The following is a 24,441-nucleotide window of genomic DNA, read 5'->3' on the forward strand; positions in this document are numbered from 1 at the left end:
GTTGCTTTTCAATCAGTACAAAGGATTATGATGCATCAATCTTACCTCAAGTTTATAATATATTCAGAGAGAGAAAATTCATGCATATTTATTAGAAAACTGCTGAAAATTAATGTGATAGAAATTATAGATGTGAAGATTCAGATAAAGGAGATAAAGGAAGCAGTCAGAAAACTGAGGAGAAACTTCCTGAATGTGGAAATTGAGCTAAAAGCAGACAGAGTGTTTGATAATCCCAGGTATTTAATGACATAACATTTCTTCAAATGTTCCTATCCTTTCTAGAGAATAAAAATCTGTATGTAACGGACCAAAATTGCATTTCCTGTCATGTATATGGACTTCTCAAAGGCAGGAATTCTTGTCAATGCTATATCCCCAGTGACTGGAATAGTGTTGGGCATTCTGAGCACTCAAAAATAGTTATTGAATTAATGAACAAAAATCATTCAGAGAACCACTCGGAAGTCAATCATACATCCACTTGTCCAAGAACATATTGGTTGAGTGGTCACCATATGTTCCCTATCGTTGCTGGATATTAGTTATTCAGGCTCAGTCCTGGATATAGTTGGAATCAGAAATCACTTACATGTAGTTTCAGGGGAAAAGTCAAGATGCACAATTTGTACCTCCTCTTTCAATATCTCAATATTTAGGGAAAAAAGATTTTCCTTTTTCTTCTAAATTATTTGTTCACATGTAATAAAGTTGTAGTATACAGAATATTGTTATGGTCCCCAAAGATGTCCAAGTATGAGTCTTTGGACTTGTGAATGTGTTACCTTGCATGGAAACAAAGACTTCACATCAGAGTCAGGGAGGAGATGTGATGACAGAGGCAGTTTGGAGTGATGTACTTTGAAGAGGGAAGAAGGGGTCATGAACCAAGGAATGCAGACAACCCTGGAAAAAGCAAGGAAATTGATTCTTTCCTAGATCCTCCAGAAAGAATGCAACTCAGCAAACACCTTAATTTTTAGCTTGGAAGAGCCATCTCAGTTCTCTCATCTCCAGAACTGTTAGATAATACATTTGTGTTTTTCAGCCACTAAGTTCCCGGTAATTTGTTACAGGAGACATAGGAAACTATTAAAATGCAATGGATTTTCAATCAGAGTCAGGGATTCTTGACCCTAGTATAAACTCTCCCACCAGTCACATTTGTGATAATAAAAAAATAACTTCCTATATCTTATTCTGTGTAAGTTGTTTCACTGATGAAATAGATGTGAAATAAATCAGGAACACCTCATTAAACAGTGGAACAGTATAAACTCTCCCACCACTCACATTTGTGATAATACATAAATGACTTATCTTATTCTGTATAAATTGTTTCACTGATGAAATAGATGTGAAATAAATCAGGAACAGCTCGTTAAACAGTGGAATTCTGATAGTCTATCTCTGGCAGTTCTTGCTTCTGAAGGGTTGTAGTTTTGTCTTTACCTCCCCATGCTGGGATCTGGCTCATATCCTTTTGTTCTTTTTCTGGAATTTAAAACTCAATTATCCCCCTCTCTCAATAAAGACACAGACACTGTCTGACTCTTCACCCAGTATTTTATTTCTGTCACTCTTTAACCATTCCAAATGTGTTTTAAAAAAGAAATGTGACTGTCTTTATGTGGCAAAGTTATCTTTGAGGATATGATGAATGTGCATCATTTATAAGATAAAATGTTTTTTTCCATTTTGAGATATATCAAAGGCTTTATTGACTATTTTAAATCAAGAATTGATATCTTATATTAGAAGTTTGGAACCAACCTGTTCATTCCCTACTCTCAGTTTGTAATCATAAAAGTTTGTTTTCTGTGTTTTTGAGTCATTTCTGTTTTCTAAATCAGTTCATTTGTATCATTTCTTAGATTCCATATGTAAGTGATGTCATATATTTCTCTTTCTCTGTATGACCTACTTCACTTAGTACAGTAATCTCTAGCTTCATCCATGTTGTGGGAAATGGCCTTATATTTCATTCTTTTTATGATTATTATTTCATCGTACATATGTACCACATCTCCATGTCTTCTTTGTCTGTTCATCTGTCGATGGACTTTTAGGTTGTTCCATATTTTGGCTATTGTGACTAGTGCTAAAATGAACATTGGGATGCATGTATCTTCTCAAGTTAGAGTTTTCTTTGGATATATGCCCACAAGTGGAATTACTGGATCATATAGTAACTCTATTTGTTTTTAAGGAAATTTCATATCATTCTCCATAGTGCCTGCACCAATTAAATTGTCACCAATAGTGAAGAAGTGTTCCCTTTTATCCACACTTTCTCCAGCATTTATCATTTGTAGACTTTGATGATGGTCATTTTTGATATGCTTTCTTGATTCAACAAGTGTGAAGAACTCATTTAGTACCTGGTTGTGTTAGTCATTATTGGTGATTGTGATGGTGTTGAGGACTACTCAAATGAACCAGATATTATTCCTGTACCCAAGGACTATGTTTTGATAAAGAGATGAAAATTTATACAATCATGAGACAATGAAATAAATGCTAATGGTGCAGAGGGAGTATAGAGACTTGGGCAATTTGGAAGATTTCACAAATAAGGGAGGGTGGGATATTTATAATTGGATTTTTTTTTAATTCTTTTTTTTTCCTGGTTAACTTTTTATTTATTTTTTTTAATTTTATTTTATTTTTAAACTTTACAATATTGTATTAGTTTTGCCAAATATCGAAATGAATCCGCCACAGGTATACCCGCATTCCCCATTGTGACTGGAAGAATAAAATGAAATTTTGAAAAAGAAAGAAAGAGGCCTAAGTCTTTCTGATCAAGCCTTCCCTCCGAAAAAGGAAGGTTCCGAAGGTTCATCATGGCTCAGATGGTAAAGGGTTCACCTGCAATGCAGGAGACTTGAGTTCAATCCCTGGGTTGGGAAAATCCCCTGGAAGAGGGCATGGCAACCCACTCCAGTATTCTTGCCTGAAGAATCCCCATGGACAGAGAAGCCTGGTGGGCTACAGTCCGTGGGTCACAAAGAGTTGGACACAACTGAGCAACTAAGTCCACATTGCTCTAATTGAGCCATATGATTGACAGAACAGAGACTCAGAAAGCTGTATGCTGTACATGAGGAATTGTTAGGTGGTTTGTATGAATTGGGCTTCCCTTGTGGCTCAGCTGGTAAAGAATCTGTCTGTAATGCAGGAGACCTGGGTTCAATACCTGGGTTGGGAAGATCCCCTGGAGAAGGGAAAGACTACCCACAACAGTGTTCTGGCCTAGAGAATTCCATGGACTGTATAGAGTCAGACATTACTGAGTGACTTTCACTTTCACTTTCTTATGAATGGCTGAAATAATATTCATTCATAAGAAATAATGATCAAAAGAGTTTGAAGATGACTTATATGTTATTGAAGTAAAACACACCAGGCAACAGGAAATAGGAAATATCCATGTAATACTAGGAGAGGGCAAAAGGGAAAGAGGTCCAGAGGAAGAATAATTTAGTAGTAGTAGTTTTGAAATTCATAATGCCGTATGGGAACCATAGTATTCCTGTAAGCAGAAGTCAGGTGTGCATGTAGTGAAGAGTGGTTGTGGGAGATGTTAACATGATAATTTTCTCATGGACTGGAGGCTTTCTTTCTCAAATACCAATATTGTCTAGGCAATGCTTGTTCGTTTTCCTTCTTCCTTTAGGTAAAGTTAAAAGTGATCCTGGTGTCTGAGACAATGGATGTAATGAATCAATCCATAGTATCAGAGTTCATATTCCTGGGATTCACCACTTCATGGAAGATCCAGCTCCTCCTTTTTGTCTTCGCCTTTTTGTTCTACTCTGCAAGCATGATGGGAAACCTTGTCGTTGTGTTCACTGTAGCCTTGGATTCTCATCTGCACTCCCCCATGTATTTCCTCTTGGCTAACCTTTCAGTCATTGACATGGTATTTTGCTCAATCATAGTCCCTAAAATGATTTATGATATTTTCAAGAAGCATAAATCCATCTCCTTTTGTGGATGTATTACCCAGATCTTCTTTAGCCATGCTGCTGGGGGCACTGAGATGGTGCTGCTCATCACCATGGCCTTTGACAGATATGTGGCCATATGTAAGCCTCTCCAATACCTGACCATCATGAGTCCAAGAATGTGTCTACACTTTTTAGTCACTTCCTGGACCATTGGCCTTATACATTCATTGGTTCAATTGGGTTTTGTAGTAGATTTACCTTTTTGTGGTCCTAATGTGTTAGATAGTTTTTACTGTGACCTTCCTCGGCTCCTCAGACTTGCCTGCACAAACACCCAAGAACTGGAGTTCATGGTAACTGTCAATAGTGGGCTCATTTCTGTGGGCTCCTTTGTCTTGCTGGTCATTTCCTACATCTTCATTCTGTTTACTGTTTGGAAACATGCTTCTCGTGGGTTATCCAAGGCCCTTTCCACTTTGTCAGCTCATATTACTGTGGTGGTTTTGTTCTTTGGGCCACTAATGTTTTTCTACACCTGGCCTTCTCCCACATCACACTTGGATAAATATCTTGCTATTTTTGATGCATTTATCACTCCTTTTCTGAATCCAGTCATCTATACTTTCAGGAACAAGGAGATGAATGTGGCAATGAGGAGACTGTGCAGTCGTTTTGTGCATTATAAAAATATTTCCTGATTGAATTGCTATGAAGATATGGAACTATAGATTCTCTCTCATTCTGGTTTCAGAAAAGACATTATGCAATTTCAGAGAAATATTCAAAACCTAGGCAGTGTTGTATGCCTATAAATATCTTGTTTAATAAATTATGATATCTATTTCACCATTAAATTGCAAATCATGTCATTCTTTAATACTCTGTACATCAAAGTGTTAAAAAGCAAATAATATGTCCTATGTAATCTATCTGGTCTTAAGAAAGTACCATGTAAATGAGCAAATAATGACATTTTATCTTTTCTTTTTATTGACCAGCTATTATATTGATAGACAAACTGGGCATTTTTATTTTCTTTCATCTACTTACTACCAATCTTGATTTTAATTATCTTTGTTCCTACTCCACTTCTTATTTCCCCAGTTTTTTACGTATTTTTGCATCTTTATCAAGTTTGTCTATCTGGAAGTCTGGGAAATTATTAATCCTATGTTGAAATTATAGAATTTAAAGCTAGGATAGATTACCAACAGTGTTAGTTCTCATTCCCACAGTTGCACATGCTAAACCCGAGAACTGAGAGGTGGCTACAGTTTGCCAAAGAGCACACAGCTAGAAGTCACCAGAGAGAGACAGGTACCAGAAACCATGCCTCCCGTTGCCAGGTCACTGACCTTTCACTTTCAAATCAATTTTGTATTTGATTTTCTGTTCACATCCAACTCTTTCAGCTTTCTCCTGTAGTCCTGTTTGAAGGGAGAGCTTCACAGTTCTCATTTGTACCTCTTCTCCCTACAAAATTGTCATTAGCGTTTAGTAGTTCTTTACCAGTTGTAAAACTTTTCCTTGTTCCTACTATTACCATAACAAAGGTAGATCCTACCAAAGCCAAATTTTAAACCTTAGCTTTAATTATGAAAAACATTCAAAATTCTTTATTAAACAGTATTCTTTTGTCTTCACTGGTGTTCAGAGAGACCTTTGATTAAATTCTATTTCATAGGCTTGAAATCCCCCCTAATACTTAACAGTTAATATTGCTCTCTCTACTGTGGGAAATAAATGTGATTGGTGAATTGTGTACTCTGCTTAAGTAAGTCACACTAAGTTCATTGTGTCCCTCCCAGAAAGATAAATATTTCAGCAAATAGAAAAAGAAATATTTATAAAATCTGTGTGAAGTTTCTCTTTTACAAGAAATTGTGCAGTTTGTTATTTAATATGATTGCTAAAGAATAGAAAGAAATCTATTAATTGAAGTTTCTTTCATGATGCAATGGAGTTGATTCATCATCATTTGTGTCCTGGGGAAGGTAATAACTGATGCCACTCATATAGTGCTTTTTACAATTTCAGCATTGTTCATAAGTCTTATGGAGTGGATATTCTCATCATCTCATTTCATTGAGGAAGTGTCTGAGAAACAAATATGTTCAGTATCCTCAAGGTCTATTAAGCAATAAGCCTGGACACAAAGTCTTGCAAAAATTGTTTTTTAATTTTCCTTGGGTCATAGTTGATTTACAATGTTGTGTTAGGTTCGGATGTACTGCAAAGTGAATCTGTTACACATATAAATATGCTCAGCCTTTTTCCGATTATTTTCCCCCATAGACCACTACAGAGTAATGTAGTACATTAAGTAGAGTTCCCTGTGCTACACAGTAGGTTCTTATTAGTTACCTATTTTATATATAGCAGTTTGTATCTGCTAATCTCAAACTAATTTATCCCTCCTAACCCTTTCCTCCTTTGCTAACTATAAACTTGTTTTCTATGTCTATTTCTGTTTTGTAGATAAGTTAATTTGTATCATTTTTTAGAGTCCACATATAAGCAATATTACATTTATCTTTCCCTGTCTGACTTACTTGGTATGAAAATCTCTAGGTCCACAAATGTTGCTGCAAATGACATTCATTATTTCACTCTTTTTTATGGCAAAGTAATATTCCATTGTGCATGTATGGGTGTGTGTGTGTGTGTGTGTGTGTGTACACCATATCTTCTTTATCCATTCCTCTGTTTATGGACATTTATGTTGCTTCCATGTTTTGGCTATTGTTAATAGTGCTGCAATGGACATTGGGGGTTGTGTATCCTTTTGAAACATGTTTTTCTCTGGAGATATGCCCAACAGTGGGGTTACTAGATCATATGGTAGATCTATTTTTAGTTTTCTAAGGAACCTCCATACTGTTCTGCATAGTGGTTTTACCAGTTTACGTTCCCACTGATGGAGTAGGAAGGCTCTCTTTTTTCACATCTTCTTCAGCATTTATTGTTCACAGATTTTTTGATGATAACCACTCTGACCTGTGTGAGATGATACCTCATTGTAGTTTTGATTTGCATTTCTCAAATAATTAGTGATGTTGGCATCCTTTCATGTGCTTTTTAACCATCTGTATGTTTTTTTTGAAGAAACATCTACTTAGGTCTTCTTCCTATTTTTTGATTGGGTTGCTTGTTTTTTGATATTGTGCTGCATGAGCTATTTGTATATTTTGAATATTAATCCCTTGTTGGCTTCTTCATTTGCAAATATTTTCTCCCATTCTGATGATTTTCTTTTTGTTTTGTTTATGCTTTTCTTTGCAGTGCAAAAGCCAACTCTTTGCTACCCTATGGACTATATCCTGCCAGGCTCCTCTGTCCATGGGATTTCCCAGGCAATAATACTGGAGTGGATAGCCATTCCCTTCTCCAGGGGGTTGAATCTGGGTCTCCTGCATTGCAGGCAGATTCTTTACCATCTGAGCCACCAGGGAAGCCCTAAGTTTAATTAGGTCCCATTTATTTTTGTTTATATTTTCATTACTGTAGGAGGTAGACTGGAAAATATCTTGCTCCAATGTATGTCAGAGAATATTCTGCCTGTGTTTTCCTCTAAGAGCTTATAGAGTCCATTCTCACATTTCATGACTGCAGCCATGAAATTAAAAGACGCTTGCTCCTTGGAAGAAAAGCTATGATGAACTTAGACAGCATATTAAAAAGCAGAGACATTACTTTACTGACAAAGGTCAGTATAGTCAATGCTATGGTTTTTCCAGTATCATGTATGGGTGTGAGAGCTGGACTATAAAGAAAGCTGAGTGCCAAAGAATTGATGCTTTTGAACTGTGGTGTTGGAGAAGACTCTTGAGAGGCCCTTGGACTGCAAGGAGATCCAAGCAGTCCATCCTAAAGGAAATCAGTCATTGGAAGGACTGATGCTGAAGCTGAAGCTCCAATCCTTTGGCCACCTGATGCGAAGAATTAACTTTTTGGAAAAGACACTGATGCTGGGCAAGATTGAAGGCAGGAGAAGGGGACAACAGAGGATAAGATGGTTGAATGGCATCACCAACTGTATGCATATAAATTTGAGTAAGCCCCGGAAGTTGGTGATGGACGGGGAAGCCTGGTATGCTGCAGTCCATGGGGTCACTAAGAGTCGGACACGACTGAACAATTGAACTGACTGATTCTCATATTTAGGTCTTTGATCCATGTTGAGTTTATTTTTGTGAATGGTGTTAGGGTGTGTTAAGTCTTGCATTTTTGATCCAAGTTCTGTTATCTTAACTTCTGCACTGTAATTGATCTCTGGTAATAAAAGATATCAGAATGGCTCCTTTACTTGAAAATAATGCCTTTTTGTAGGTCTTCCTCTAGCTATTCCATCACCCTCAAAACCCTATATATCTGTGAGACTATTAAATTTCAAATTATTTATTGTGTATGTAAAGCCAGTTAGGTATCTTTTCTAGGTACTTACTTCTATCAAAGTTGAAATATCAAATTGTTCCTGAAATACTGTAGAGGAAAGAGTCTGTCTACAGGCTCAAGAAGATATTTGAATGGATCTATTATGTTTAATATACTAAAATATCCCTTACCCTATCTTTCTGGTAGGAGCTGAGGGACATGGCATTATCAGGTCAGCTTTTATAAAAAATTACAGGAGGAAGGACTACACAACTTCTCAGAAAGTGTACATTGCAATGATTCTTCCAGTACTTTTCTCAAAGGTACCAAGGATAATTTACTTAATCACATACCAGGGGAAAAAGTAATAGCATAACATTGTGGGGACTGTCAGACACAGTTTTTGACATGTGTACCTGGATTCCTGAAGGGTTATTGTAGCTCTTTTGTATAAGTGGAGGCATGTGGGAATTAGGTACACACAGAGTCCTGGTCTAGATTGGTGCATAGTGGGTCCACCAAATGACAACCCATAATGATCATTGCACCATTTCCTGAATGGATAATCTGAATGGATATACTTGGTAGTTGGTTCAACTCCTACACTGTTTCCTTGCCCTGTGGGTCACAGCTATAGTAGAGGGCAAGATACTGAACTGCCCCATCCACAGGCCTAAATAATATTTTAAAAATTATATTATTTTCTGTAAGGATAATGATGGCAAAAAGATATACAAAATATATAGAAATGGTGATGAGCATCCTATTTCCATTTAATTCACAACTGTAGCCCCTATAAAACCGTACAGACCTTGAAGAAAGATAGTGGACTATTGTAAGCTCAACCCAGTAGTAATCTTTACTGTAGCCACTGTACCAAAGCTGATATCTTTGCTAGAGCAGATTAACATAGCCTTGGGTATATAATATGTGACCACTGATCTGGCACAAAAAAAAAAAAAACTTTCTATCTCTTTTAGAAAGAAGTAGAAATAGTTAGCATTCACATGGAATAAACAACAACACATATTTACAGTTTTACCCTTCGTTATACATAATCTAAAGAGATCTGAGCTATCTGAACATTTTATGGACCATTATAATTGTCTATCATATTAATGATATCATGCTATCAAACCATTTAAAAAATAAGTTCCAAGTGCATTCAGTCCTTTAGTAATGTATATGTGTTTTCAAAGGAGGAAATAAATTTATAAATAATGAGGGAATTGCCACACCATTAAAATTTTAGGAATTCACAAAATGGATTGAGGATTTAAATGTAAGACCTAGAACTACAAAATTCCTAGAAGAAAACATAGAGCAAAAATTCCTTGACAATCTTAGCCTAGTGCTTTGTGATGACGTAAAGGGGTGAAGAAAGCTGAGCAGGTAAGAATTGATGCTTTTGAATTGTGGTGTTGGAGAGGGCTCTTGAGAGTCCCTTGGACTGTAAGGAGATCCAACCAGTCCATTCTGAAGGAGATCAGGCTTGGGTGTTCTTTGGAAGGAATGATGCTGAAGCTGAAACTCCAGTACTTTGGCCACCTCATGGGAAGAGTTTGACTCATTGGAAAAGACTCTGATGCTGGGAGGGAGTGGGGGCAGAAGAAGGGGATGACAGAGGATGAGATGGCTGGATGGCATCACTGACTCGATGGACCTGAGTCTGAGTGAACTCCGGGAGTTGGTGATGGACAGGGAGGCCTGAAAGTGAAAAGTGAAAGTGAAGTCGCTCAGTCGTGTCCGACTCTTTGCGACCCCATGGACAGCAGCCAACCAGGCTCCACTGTCCATGGGATTTTCCAGGCAAGAATACTGGAGTGGGCTGCCATTTCCTTCTCCAGGGGATCTTCCCAACCCAGGGATCAAACCCGGGTCTCTTGCATTGCAGACAGACACTTTACCGTCTGAGCCACCAGGGAAGCCCAGGGAGGGCTGGCGTGCTGCAATTCATGGGGTCGCAGAGTCGAACACAACTGAGGGACTGAACTGAACTGAAAGGGGTGAGAGGGAGGGAGATAGGAGGGAGGCTCAAAAGGGAAGGGATGTATGTATACTTATGGCTATTTCACATTGTTGTACAGAAAAAACCAACCCAACATTGTAAGGAAATTATCCTCCAATTAGAAATAAATAATGAGTAGGGTTTGAGATGATCTGAAATAGAGAATGAAAATTAATTAATTAAAAAAAAACTCCTTGAAATTGGTCTTAGCAACAATTTCTTGGATAAGACACCAAATGCATAGACAACAAAAGGTAAAATAAATAGGTGAGACTGTGAGAGTTGGACTGTGAAGAAGGCTGAGTGCCGAAGAATTGATGCTTTTGAACTGTGGTGTTGGAGAAGACTCTTGAGAGTCCCTTGGACTGCAAGGAGATCCAACCAGTCCATTCTGAAGGAGATCAGCCCTGGGATTTCTTTGGAAGGAATGATGCGAAAGCTGAAACTCCAGTACTTTGGCCACCTCACTTGAAGAGTTGACTCATTGGAAAAGACTCTGATGCTGGGAGGGATTGAGGGCAAGAGGAGAAGGGGACAACAGAGGATGAGATGGCTGGATGGCATCACTGACTCGATGGACGTGAGTCTCAGTGAACTCCGGGAGTTGGTGATGGACAGGGAGGCCTGGCGTGCTGCGATTCATGGGGTCGCAAAGAGTCGGACACAACTGAATGACTGATCTGATCTGATATCAAGTTTAAAAACTTCTACACAGCAAAGGAAACAATCCATATATTAAAAAGGGAATTTACAGAATGGGAGAAAATATTTGCAAGGATATATCTGATAAGGGATTAATATCCCAAATATATAAAAACTCACCCAACTCAATACCAAAAAGCAATTAATCTAATTAAAAAATGGGCAAAGAAGTTGAATAGACATTTTTCCAAAAAAGACATGCAAATTGCCAGTCAATATATAAAAAGGTGCTCAACATTACTAATCATTGGGGAAATATAAACCAAAACCACTATGAGATATCACCTCACACATGTTGGAATCACCTCACAATGCATGCCTCTATTATTAAAAAAACAGAGAGGAATTTCCCTGGGGTGACCTAATTGTTAGAGTTCCAGGCTTTCATAGCTGTGGCCCAATTTTAATCTCTGGTTGGGAAACAGATCCTACAAGTCAAGCAATACGGCCAAAAAGAAAAAGTTGGTGCAGCCTCTAAGTTACTATAAACAGCATGAAAATTTAGAGAACAGTATGAAGTTTCCCCCCAAATTAAACATAGAACTACTGTGTGTGTGTATGTGTGTGTGTGCATGGGTGTGTCCTCAATAGCATCCGACTCTTTGCAACCCCATAACTTTTCCGTGGTTCTCTGACCTTGGGATTTTCCATCCAAGAGTACTGGAGTAGGTTGCCATTTCCTCCTCTAGATGATATTCCCAACCCAGGGATCTATAAAATGTAGCAATTCTACTTTCTGGCTATACAGTGAAAGGGGAAAAAATCAGCATCTTGAATATTTACACATCCATCTTCATTGCAGAATTATTCAAGTAGCAAACATATGGAAACAATAAAAATATCCTTAAATGGATGAATGGATAAAGAAAATGTGGCATATATACATTGTAGAATATTATTTGGCCATGAAAAACGAAATTGTTCCATTTGTGATAACATGAATGAGTCTGGAGGGTATTATATTAAGTGAAATAAACCAGACAGAGAAAGACAAATATTGTATTGTATCACTTACACATGGAATCAAAAAAAAAAAATGAGCTGATTTTATAGAAACAGGATTGAATGTTTCATGGGCTGGAAAGAGAGAGAAATGGGGAGATAGAGGTCAAAGAGTAAAACTTTCAATTATAAGAACAAGTTTAGAGGCTCTAATGTACAAGGTGGTGACTATGGTTAATATTATGGTATCATGTACTTGAAAGTTGTTGAAAAAAAAAGTCTTAAAATATTCTCACCACAAACATACACACAAACACACACACACAAGTTAACTATGTGAGTCTGTGGATGTGTTAATGTTCTTGATTTTGGTCACAATCCCATATTACATATGTATGTTAAATCATTACGTGGTATAATTTTGTTGTTGTTGTTGTTCAGTTGCTAAGTTGTGTCCAACTCTTTGAGACCCCATGGACTGCAGCACAACAGGCTCTCCTGTCCTTCACCATCTACCAGAGTTTTTGCTCATATGCATACCTATTGACGCAGTGATGCTGTCTAACTATTTCATCCTCTGTCTTACCCCCTTCTCTTTTTGCCTTCAATCTTTCCCAGCATCACAGTCTTTTCCAATGAGTTGGCTCTTCACATCAAGTGGCTAAAGGATTCAGCTTCAGCATCATTTCTTCCAATGGATATTTAGGGCTGATTTCCTCTGTTATTGACTGGTTTGATCTCATGCAATCCAAGAGATTATCAACAGTCTTCTCCAGCACCACAATTCAAAAGCATCGGTTCTTTAGCACTCAGCTTTCTTTATGATCCAGCTCTCACATCCGTACATGACTACTGGACAAACCATAACTTTAACTATATGGATCTTTGTTGGCAAAGTGATATGTCTGCTTTTTAACACACTGTCTAGGTTTGACATAGCTTTTCTTTCAAGGAGCAAGAATCTTTTCATTTCATGGCTATATCCACCATCTGCAGTGATTTTGCAGCCCAAGAAAATAAAGTCTGCCCTTACTTCTACTTTTCCCCCTTCTATTCGCCATGAAATCATGGGACCCCAGATGCCATGATTTTAGTTTTTTTAATGTTGAGTTTTAAGCCAGCTTTTTCACTATCTTCTATCACCCTCATCCAGAAACGTTTTAGTTCCTCTTCACATTCTGCCATTAGAGTGGTATCATCTGCATATCCAAGATTCTTTATACTTCTCCCGGCAATCTTGCTTCAGCTTGTGGTTCATCCAGGTCAACATTTCACATGATGATTTCTGCATATAAGTTAAATAAGCAGGGTGACAATATACAGCCTTGACGATCTCCTTTCCTAATTTGGAAGCAGTCCATTGTTCCGTGTCCAGTTCTAACTGTTCCTTCTTAAACTTGCATATAGTTTTCTCAGGAGGCAGGCAAGCTGGTCTGGTATTCTCATCTGTTTAAGAATTTTCCAGTTTGTTGTGATCCACACAGTCAAAATGTGAAGTGCTGAACTGGATGAAGCACAAGCTGGAATCAAGATTGCTGGGAAGCATATCAATAACTCAGATACACAGATGACACCGCCCTTATGGCAGAAAGTGAAGAGGAACTAAAGAGCCTCTTGATGAAAGTGAAAGAGGAAAGTGAAAAAGCTGGCTTAAAATCCAACATTCAAGAAATGAAGATCATGGCATCCGGTCCCATCACTTCATGGCAAATAGATGGAGAAAAAATGTAAACAGTGACAGACTTTATTTTCTTGGGCTCCAAAATCACTGCAGATGGTGACTGCAGCCATGAAATTAAAAGACACTTGCTTGCTGGAAGAAACGCTATGAGCAACCTAGACAGCATATTAAAAAGCAGAGACATTACTTTGCTGACAAAGATCCGTACAGTCAAAGCTATGGTTTTTCCAGTGGTCGTGTATGGCTATGAGAGTTGGACTATGAAGAAAGCTGAGCTCCGAAGAATTGATGCTTTTGAACTGTGGTGTTGGAGAAGACTCTTGAGAGTCCCTTGGACTACAAGGAGATCCAACCAGTCCATCCTAAAGGAAACCAGTCCTGAATATTCACTGGAAGGACTGATGCTGAAGCTGAACCTGTAATACTTCGGCCACCTGATACAAAGACCTGACTCATTCGAATAGACCCTGATGCTGGGGAAAGTTGAAGGCAGGAGGAGAAGAGGCAAACAGAGGATGAGATGGTTGGATGACATCACTGACTCAATGGACGTGAGTTTGGGTAAGCTCCAGGAGTTGGTGATGGACAGGGAAGTCTGGTGTGCTACAGTCCATGGGGTCACAAAGAGTCAAACACGACTGATTTACCTGAACTGAGCACAGTTAAAGGCTTTAGCATAGTCCATGAAGCAGAAGTAGATGTTTTTTTTGTAATTTCCTTCCTTTATCTATGATCCAGCAAATGTTGACAATTTGATTTCTTATTTTTCTACCTTTCTGGAAAATATAATTGTATATATTGAAGCCCATTGTACTCTTTAAATATGTGCAATTATATTTGTCAATTCTTCCTTCAAGTTTAAAAAAAAAAAAAAAGGAGTTCAGTGGTCTGTAGAATGTCAGGACAGCCTCCTTTTTTAAGCAGAGAAAGTTTTATTGAAAGGCTATACAAGGAGATGAGCTGTCTCACACTCTGAAAAGCCTCAAGCTCCCTGAAGGGTTTCAGCAAAGCATATTTAAAGGGAAGTGCAAGGGTCACAGGGTATGTGATTAACTTGTGCACATTTAATAAAATCACTTTGCTGCACACACTGGAAACTAATATAACATTGTAAATGAACTATACTTCAATTAAAACACACAAAAAAACTTTTCTAGAGCTGTACACTTCTCAAAGCTGACAACCTTTCATATCTTCCAGTACATGGAGTGATATTCGTCATATAGAATGTTTCCTCCAGAAACAGGAGTAATATAACAGGCATTGTGTGTCTTTAGTAGTGATCAGTTCAGTCACTCAGTCATGTCCAACTCTTTGCAACCCCATGAATAGCAGCATGCCAGGCCTCCCTGTCCATTACCAACTCCCAGAGTTTACCCAAACTCATGTCCATTGAGTCATTGATGCCACCCAACCATCTCATCCTCTCTCATCCTCTTCTCCTCTTGCCCTCAATCTTTCCCAGCATCAGGGTCTTTTCCATTGAGTCAGTTCTTTGCATCAGGTGGCCAAAGGACTGGAGCTTCAGCTTCAGCATCAGTCCTTCCAGTGAACATTCAGGGCTGATTTCCTTTAGCATGGACTGGTTGGATCTCCTTGCAGTCCAAGGGACTCTCAAGGGTCTTCTCTAACACCACAGTTAAAAAGCATTAATTCTTCGTTGCTCTGCTTTCTTTATAGTCCAACTCTCACATCCATAAATGACTACTGGAAAAACCATATCCTTGACTAGGCAGACCTTTGTTGGCAAAGTAATGTCTCTGCTTTTTAATATGCTACCTAGGTTGGTCAAAACTTTCCTTCCAAGGAGTAAGCGTCTTTTAATTTCATAGCTGCAATCACCATCTGCAGTGATTTTGAAGCCCCAAAAAATAAAGTCAGACACTGTTTCCCCATCTATTTGCCGTGAAGTGATGGGCCCAGATGCCATGATCTTAGTTTTTTGAATGTTGAATTTAAGCCAACTTAGTAGTGATAGAAGGTGTAAAATGTGATAAAAATTTTTTCTCCTTTTTCCCACCAAAAGGATATCCTCTCCAAAGTGAAGAAAAATTTTCTATTTATTTATTTTAATTTTTTTCTACATCTCTCTGTCTTTGAACATTGGAAGCTCTCTATAACCAATTAGCAATGGAGAAAACACAGCCTACTTATGAATAGTTATGCATGTCATAATGGCAACAACTGTAAGTAAATGGCCATTGCATTAAATTCTATTTAGAGATAGCCTTGAAGGAGAGTGGTGAAGGGAAAACTTTCTAATGGAAAGAAACTCAGGGAATACCTTTAGTTGCACAATTCTCTTGGAAGGAAATGTAGCTCATGGTACATATATTACTAATTGTGGGCAGGCCTAATGGTTTGCATATTTATTTAGGTTCTAAGAAAGAAAAGCTATAAAATTATTGGCATAGAGTTCTGTGTAGAAGAGGTGTGTAGCCAGATTTCTCAGAAAAGTACAGAGAATGACAATGTTTATTCTCATGTAAGAGCTGTTTAGAGGTTATTCACTAAACAGGAATAAAATGACCTGCCCCTGTGGATGTCTATTAAACCTCTTTTCTCAACTATTCTAGAACTATATAATTGGCGCTAGAAGTGGTCATAGCAGCTAGTTGATATATCTACATAAAATCAGCAACATGCATTTCCCCTCATTGAGCTGGTCTGTCTACCATAACTACCACTTGCCCAAGCTGCAAAACAGAAGTAAGTGGTCAGCATCTTGTATAGTGTGATATCTCACTTGACTATTAGAGGGCCATCTGCCTTATGGCAGGTTGAATAAAGCTCAAAACCCTTCTTTTATGGAAGGGGGAGATGCTTATCTCTATCGGGATATAAATCTCTTTCTTTATCTCTCTTTCTGTAATCTCAATTCATAGGAAGAAATATTGTTTATATACTTATGCATCTTGTATATACACATCTAATAGATATGCATTTAATATAAAGTACTGTACATAGTTTTTACTATAATACCTATACATTATTCATTATAAATATATAATATATAAATTATATATATATATATATAATTATATATAAACATAAACCTGGTGTACTGCAGACCATGGGGTCGCAAAGAGTCAGACACACCTTAGTGACTGAACAAAAGCAACAAATATATGTCATGCTGCTGCTGCTAAGTCGCTTCAGTCGTGTCCAACTCTGTGCGACCCCAGAGATGTCAGCCCACCAAGCTCTGCCGTCCCTGGGATTCTCCAGGCAAGAACACTGGAGTGGGTTGCCATTTCCTTCTCCAATGCATGAAAGTGAAAAGTGAAAGTCAAGTCGCTCAGTCGTGTCCGACTCTTAGCGACCCCATGGACTGCAGCCCACCAGGCTCCCCCATCCATAGGATTTTCCAGGCAAGAGTACTGGAGTGGGGTGCCACTGCCTTCTCCAATATATGTCATAATGCATATTATATTGGGGGGCTTCCCTGGTAGCTCAGTTGGTAAAGAATCCACCTCCAATGTAGGCAACCCCAGTTCGATTTCTGCATCAGGAAGATCCCCTGGAGAAGGGATAGGCTACTCACTCCAGTATTCATAGGCTTCCCTGGTGGCTCAGAAGGTAAAGAATCCACCTGCAATGCAGGAGACCTGAGTTCAATCCCTGAGTTGGGAAGATCCCCTGGAGTGGAAACCCACTCCAGTATTCTTGCCTGGAGAATCTCCATGGACAGAGGAGTCTGGCAGGCTACAGTCCATGGGGTCGCTAAGAGTTGGACATGACTGAGTGACTAAGCACAACACAGCATACTATACTTATGTAGTATAAATTATTTGTCTTTCCCTTCCACAGGGCTTCTGCAGCAGTACCATTTGATTCATGGAATACCTTTAGTGCCTTACCTGTTGCTATAATATCACATACAATATTGCATCTGGACTTATTTTTATAGGAAGTGAAGTGTGATCATAGCATTCACTGGACTTACGCTCCCACACCCAGAAACAACTGGCTTGAAATATTAGTGTAATGGCCTAGAAAATGCTCAGCTTTTGTACCAACTGGGAAATGAAAACCTTGCAAGATTAGGGTGCTGTTTGATGCAGTACAAATCTTACCAGTGACTAATATATACTTTGCTATCTATTTAAGGCTGGAATGTATGACCAAAGTAGAAAAAGTTACTCTAACAATAAGTCCAAATAATTTACTGGGAAAATTTATGCTTCCTGTTCTTTTGAACTTTGGTTTAGTAGGTTCAGAGACCTGAGTGTCCCAGGGAAGAATATTTCCAAAGGCAATTCTGCTGAGACCAGTCTTTAACCACTTTGGGCTAAAATCACTGAACCTACAGACTGAAAAGGATCTACAGCTGATATTTGTGGTGACTGAGGCAAGAGTAAAAATGGACATCCATGAACTATATGTTGAAATATTTTAAAGTTAATAGAATCAAGGTAATGGAATCTTGAGTATATAAAATTTTATCCTTCGGTGTAATAGAATCTTGAGTATATGAATTCTATCTGTTGATGTCAAGAAATATATATATGATAACTGTTATGCATATCTAGAGCAAATCTTGTAAAGTTAGGCTTATAGACTTGGGGAAGTTTGAAAAGAAATCCCTGGGTTTTGGAGACCAGAACATGATCTGGTAGGATGCACCTAGGCTCTAGGTGGACGTACTCTTTGGTTCCTTGGAATTGTCACGCCATGATAAAAGGCCATGACTGGGAAGGGACCAATGACCAATTTAAGGTCTTCTAAGAATAGGGGCCAGGGCACAGGATTCTATCATTTGGGTCTAAAGACAGTACTGCATGTCAGGTTGACAGATCTCAATTACCAGGAGGAAATTTGGTTTTGATTCCACAACAGAAACTAGGGATATTAAGTACAGAACTCAGGGGGTTTGTTGGAGTGCTTATTAGTGCCTCTTTGCACAGTAATTCTCATCAATGCAAAATAGTGACATCACATTAAACAAAGGATCATCTCAAGACTGATAACCTATAGAAGTGAAGTTTAGTTTATCCCACTACATAGAATGTGCTGTTAAGCTAAGTTCTGTTTTTTATGGAGATAAAAAGAAATGAGGAATATTGTTTTATCAGAATAAGCCTCATAATCAGCCATGCAAGTGGAGATTTTTTTAATTTATTTTTTATTGAAATATAGTTGATTTATATTTCAGATGTACTGCAAAGTTTGGTTTTATATGTATATGTTCTTCAGAATATATATATATATATATATATATATATATATATATACTTCAGATCCTTTTCATCATAGGTTATTACAAGATATTGAATAGAGTTCCCTGTGCTATACAATAGGTCCTTGCTGTTTATTTTTTATTTTTTTAATAAAAATATAGTTGATTTAAAATATTTCAGGTATACAGCAAGGTGATTCAGTTATACATATGTATAAATTCTTTTTTGGACTCTTTTCATTATAAGGTATATAATTCTTTGTGCTGTATAGTAGGTGCTTTTATTTGTCTCCTTTATATGTAGTAGTGTGTATCTGTTATTGGAGAAGGAAATGGCAACCCACTCCAGTGTTCTTGCCTGGAGAATCCCAGGGACAGGGGAGCCTGGTGGGCTGCCATCTCTGGGATTGCACAGAGTCAGACACGACTGAAGCGAGTTAGCAGCAGCAGCAGCAGCAGTGTATATCTGTTAACTCCAAATTCCAAATTTACCCCTCCTTCCCTTTCCCCTTTGGTAACCATAAGTTTGTTTTCTATGAATCTATTTCTGTTTTGTAAATAATTCATTTGTATCATTTTTTAAATTCCACATATAAGTTATATCCTATACTATTTGTCTTTCTCTGACTTACTTCACTTAGTATCATAATCTCTAGATCCATCCATGTTGTGAAATGGCATTGTTTCATTTTTGAAAGCTGAGTAATATTCCATCATATATATATGTATTAGTCTGTGTATATATATATACATGTATATACACAATATGTGTTTATATACACACACACACCATATCTGCTTTATTCATTCATCTGTTGATGGACATTTAGGTTGATTCCAAGATTGACTATTGTAAATAGTGCTGCTTTGAACATTGGAGTGCATGTATCTTTTTGAATTAGAGTTTTCTACAGATACTTGCCCAGGAATGGGATTGCTATCTCATATGATAACTCTACATTTCATTTTCTAGATCAACTTCATATGGTTCTCCATAGTGGCTGCACCAACTCACATCCCCACCAACAGTATAGTGGGATTCCCTTTCCTCTACACCTTTTCTAACATTCATTCTTTATAGACTTTTTGATAATGGCCAATCTGAAAAGTGTGAGGTTTTGATTTGCTTTTACTAATAATTAGCAATATTGAGCATCTTTTCATGTGCCTACTGGCTATCTGTATGAATCTTTGGATAAATACCTATTCAGGTCTTCTGCTCACTTTTTCATTGGGTTGATTTTCTTTGTATTGAACTGAATGAGTTGTTTGTTAATTTTGGAACTTAATCTTTTATCAGTATCATCATTTGAAAGCATTTTCTCCCATTCTGTAGGTTTTCTTTTCATTTTTTTTTTTGTTTGTTTGTTTGTTTCCCTTGGCTGTGCAAAATTTTATAAGTGTGATTAGGTTCCATTTGTTTATTTTTGTTTTGCTTTCCATCTTGGAGATGGGTCCAAAAATATACTGCTATGATTTTTGTCAAAGAATGTCCTGCCTATGTTTTCCTCTAGAATTTTTATAGTGTCCAGTCTTATGTTTAGGCCTTTAATCCATTTTGAGTTTATTTTCATAATCAGTATTAGAGAATGTTCTAATTTCATTCTTTTCCATGTACCTGTCCAGTTTTCCCAGCACTGTTTATTGAAGTGACTTGTCTTTGCTCCATTGCATATTTTTACCTCCTTTGTTATAGATTAATTTACCATAAGTATATGGATTTATTTCTGGACTGTCTATCCTGTTTCGTTGATCTAAGTGTCAGTTTTTGTACCAGGACCATACTTCTTTGCAGTGTAGTCTGAAGTCAGGGAGCATGATCCCTCCAGCTCTATTCTTCTTTCTCAAGACTGTTGTGGCTTTTCAGAATCATTTGTGTCTCCCTACAAATGTTAAAACTTTTTGTTCCAGTTCTGTGAAAAAAATGCCATTGAGAATTTAATAAAGATAGCATTGAATCTATTTTGCCTTGGGTAGTATGGTCATTTTAACAATGTTAATCCTTCCAATCCAATATATCTTTGCATCTGTTTTTGTAATCTTCAATTTCTTTCATTAGAGTATTATACTTTTCAGAGTACAAGGTTTTTGCCTAGTTAGGTAGGTTTATTCCTAGATATTTTATTCTTTTTGATGAGATGTAAATGGGATTGTTTGCTTAACTTCTCTTTCTGATATTTGTTCTTTGTTCATGTAGGGAAAAGCAACATATTTCTGTGTATTGTGTATCCTTCAGCTTTACCAACTTCATTGATGAACTCTAGTAATTTTTTAGTGGTGCTTTTAGGATTTTTCTGTGTATAGTATCATGTCATCTGAAGACAGTGACAATTTTACTTCTTTTCCAAATTGGATTTCTTTTCTTTTCTTCTCTGATTGCTGTGGCTAAAACTTCCAAAGCTATGGTAAAGAAAAGTAGGCTTCCTTGTGTTCTTCCTAATCTTAGGGAGAATACTTTGTTTTTCACCATTGAGTATGATATTAGCTCTGGGTTTGTCATATATGGCCTTTATTATGTTAAGATATGTTTCTTCTATACCCACTTTCTGGAGAGTTTTTTTATCAAATGGATTTTAAACTTCATTGAAGCTTTTTTCTGCATCTATTAAGATGATCATATGATTTTTTTTCTTCTATTTGTTAATGTGATTATCACATTGATTTATTTGTGGATATTAAAAATTCTTGCATCTCTGAGATAAATCCCACTTGATCATAACATATGATCTTTTAAATATATTGTTGGATTCTCTTAGCTAGTATTTTGTTGAAGATCTTTGCATCTATGTTCATCTATGTTCTATAGTTTTCTTTTTTGCTTTCATTGTTTGGTTTTGGTATCAGGGTAATGCTAGCCTTATAGAATGAGTTTAGTAGCATTCTTTTCTCTATTTTTTAAATAGTTTCTGAATGATAGGTGTTAACTCTTTTCTAAATGTTTGATAGAATTTACTTGTGAAGCCATCTGGTCCTAGACTTTTATTTGTTGGGAGTTTTTAAAATACTGATTTAATTTCTGTACCGGTAATTGATCTGTTCATATTTTCTACTTTTTTCTGGTTCAGCCTTGGGAGATATCAACTTTCTAAGAATCTGTCCACTTCTTCTAGGTTGTCCATTTTGTTGGCATAAAGTTGTTTGCAGTAGTCTCTTATGATTATACTTCTGCTGTGTTGGTTGTAACTTGAGTGTACTATTTTTTGCCCTGGCAGGATACAAAATTAAATATTGAAATTTTTGTCTTATTACCTAACAATCACATAGTCCTGAAGTACTTGTCAAAAAGTTTGTTGCTGGTATTTTCAGATACATACATATAGGTACAGATGTAAGTAGAGATAGACATAGAGATAATTATTGCACAATATCACACTACGTGTGCTATTTTACCATCCACAGTTCCATTCAGTAGTGTGTATGGTGTCCTTAACTGTATAGAATTGAAACTTGTTTTTAGTGACTTCAGAGGATTTAACTGTATGGATGCATCATAATTTTTTAAATTTATCATCAGTTGGTATCTGTTTCATTAACTTTTAAGCTTTATTCACTGAACTTCTGTGTTGCTAAATCTTTATACACATCCATGTGCTTAGTCGCTCAGGCATGTCTGACTCTTTGCAACCTCAAGAACTGTAGCCCACCAAGCTCCTCTGTCCATGGGGGCTCTCCAGGCAAGAATATTGGAGTGGGTTGCCATCCCTCCTCCAGGGGATCTTCCCAACTCAGGGATCAAACCCAGGTCTCCTGCATTGCAGGAGGATCCTTTACTGTCTGTACCACCAGGGAAGCCCATATACATCCATAGTTAGTCAATATAAGATTGAATAAAAATTAAGTCACATATGTTCTTCTGCTATCTAAACTATAACAGAAAAATTAATATGATTAGAGTTAAATTTTGAGTTAATATTTATCTATTTTCAGTTTATTTCTAATGGGTGATTACCAATATTTATAAAATTTTCAACAAAATAACACAAATATTTTGTGCTATTATATACAAAATATTCCACTTTTGTTTCCCTCTTTCTCTCCAGTGACTTATTATAGTTTTTGATCCTTTGGTTGCTCTGGTCAAACCAATTAGCTCTCTAGGGGCAAAGTCCCATGATCCATGAGCTCCTTCTAAACTGTTTTTGCATTATCATTTGGTCACTCTTTCTCTCAAGCTGTAAATTGCTTCCTTCTAATGTAATTCTCCTTATGGAAGAATTTTATATGGCATTTTGTTTTATGGAACATAGGAAAATCTCAGACTCTTCTCTTTATACAGGTAAAATGGAAGTATGGAAATAAATTTGACAATGCAAAGAGTGCCTTACTTTCAGACATAATTTTTGTTGTCATAAGTGCTATAAATAATAGTGATATCCTCAAGTTTATGAGTGTTATCCTAAAAGCAAAGTAAATAGCATGCAGGATAAGGAATTGAATAATACAAAATAATTGTACAAAAGTTTATTGACACACTGGAAAAGGCCAACTGACTGTGACTTTTAGTTAGTATCACATTGTTCTTAGGGTAATGTGAAAGATATTAAAAAAGGTCAAATGGTTTTGTAATATTTTGGATTCAGCATATGTTGCAATCAATCATATTTATAGTCAATGACAATCAGTTCATTGATGCTGATTAAAAATGCTTCTCACCATCTGCCACATAATAAACAAGAAGTAAAAATAAATGACACTTGAAAGTATTTTTTAAAAAGGTAATTGTGTTTTTCTCTCCATTAGCTTTACAAAAGAAATGTGTATAAACTGATCATCTTCTGTGAAAAAGGGAAGGAATTTATTATGAACTCAAATTTATAAGGTGGGAAAGGATTACAGAAATATCTCAATAGAAATAAAAGGTATTGAGACCAAAAGATGCAAAGCTGGATAAATAATTTCCAGTGTAATGACACTTTAAAATACGATGTGGAAAAAAATTGTAAACACTTAAAACTACCGAGAGCTTGAATTTGTTTTCCTAGTCTCTTGGTTATAAATAGATTATTTTGTAAGCTTAAGGAGAATGAAGAAAGTTTAGAGAAAGTTAAAAAATGAAATTTGGGGGATGTAGGTAAAAGAGGGAAAGTGAAAAAGAAGTCCTAGGAGGAAATTTTAAAAGGTAATGAGTTTGCTAAATCTTGAAAACAGAAAGCTAAGGGATGACTTAATTTGTTGCATATATGTACATAAAGGTTATTTGAAAAGGACACAGAATTATCTATATTTACCATAGTTATAGAAAGTAAAAGTAGAGATGGTCTTAAATTAGAGGAGGCAGTGTTTTACTTGGTTGCAAAGAAGGTTGAGCCGAGGAGATTGTTAAGCTCATGATATTTTTAAATTGAGGGAGAAACATATAAATTATGATTTTAGTTAATATTTTGCTTAAATCGAACAGCTGTACATAGATCCCTTTCAATTTGGTGACTATTTGAAACTTCAGTTACCAATATTTCCTTCATCTGTAAAAGATTAAATGTCTGGTAATCTGTTTGAGGGATTAATCAATTCTCCATGGAACAAAAAAAGGACTAATCACAACAGAAGGCAAGGCATTATGCCTTGGTTTGCGAGTTACAGGTATCTAATGAGTTTACAGGGT

At 36.8% G+C, this 24,441-nt stretch overlaps 1 protein-coding gene across 1 annotated transcript; it reads left to right on the forward strand.

Moving 5' to 3' along the window:
- Window positions 1–3,712: 3,712 nt before the first annotated feature.
- LOC113899468 (olfactory receptor 4F15) lies at window positions 3,713–4,651 on the forward strand. The gene has a single exon (XM_027552819.1). The coding sequence runs from the start codon at window positions 3,713–3,715 to the stop codon at window positions 4,649–4,651; it is 939 nt and encodes a 312-aa protein (XP_027408620.1).
- Window positions 4,652–24,441: the final 19,790 nt, after the last annotated feature.

The sequence above is a fragment of the Bos indicus x Bos taurus genome, chromosome 10, assembly GCF_003369695.1.
Source record: "Bos indicus x Bos taurus breed Angus x Brahman F1 hybrid chromosome 10, Bos_hybrid_MaternalHap_v2.0, whole genome shotgun sequence".
Taxonomy (NCBI): Eukaryota; Metazoa; Chordata; class Mammalia; order Artiodactyla; family Bovidae; genus Bos; species Bos indicus x Bos taurus.

Coding starts and splice junctions, on each gene's coding strand:
- LOC113899468 (XM_027552819.1), top strand. CDS start 3,713: ATGGATGTAATGAATCAATCCATAGTATCAGAGTTCATATTCCTGGGA.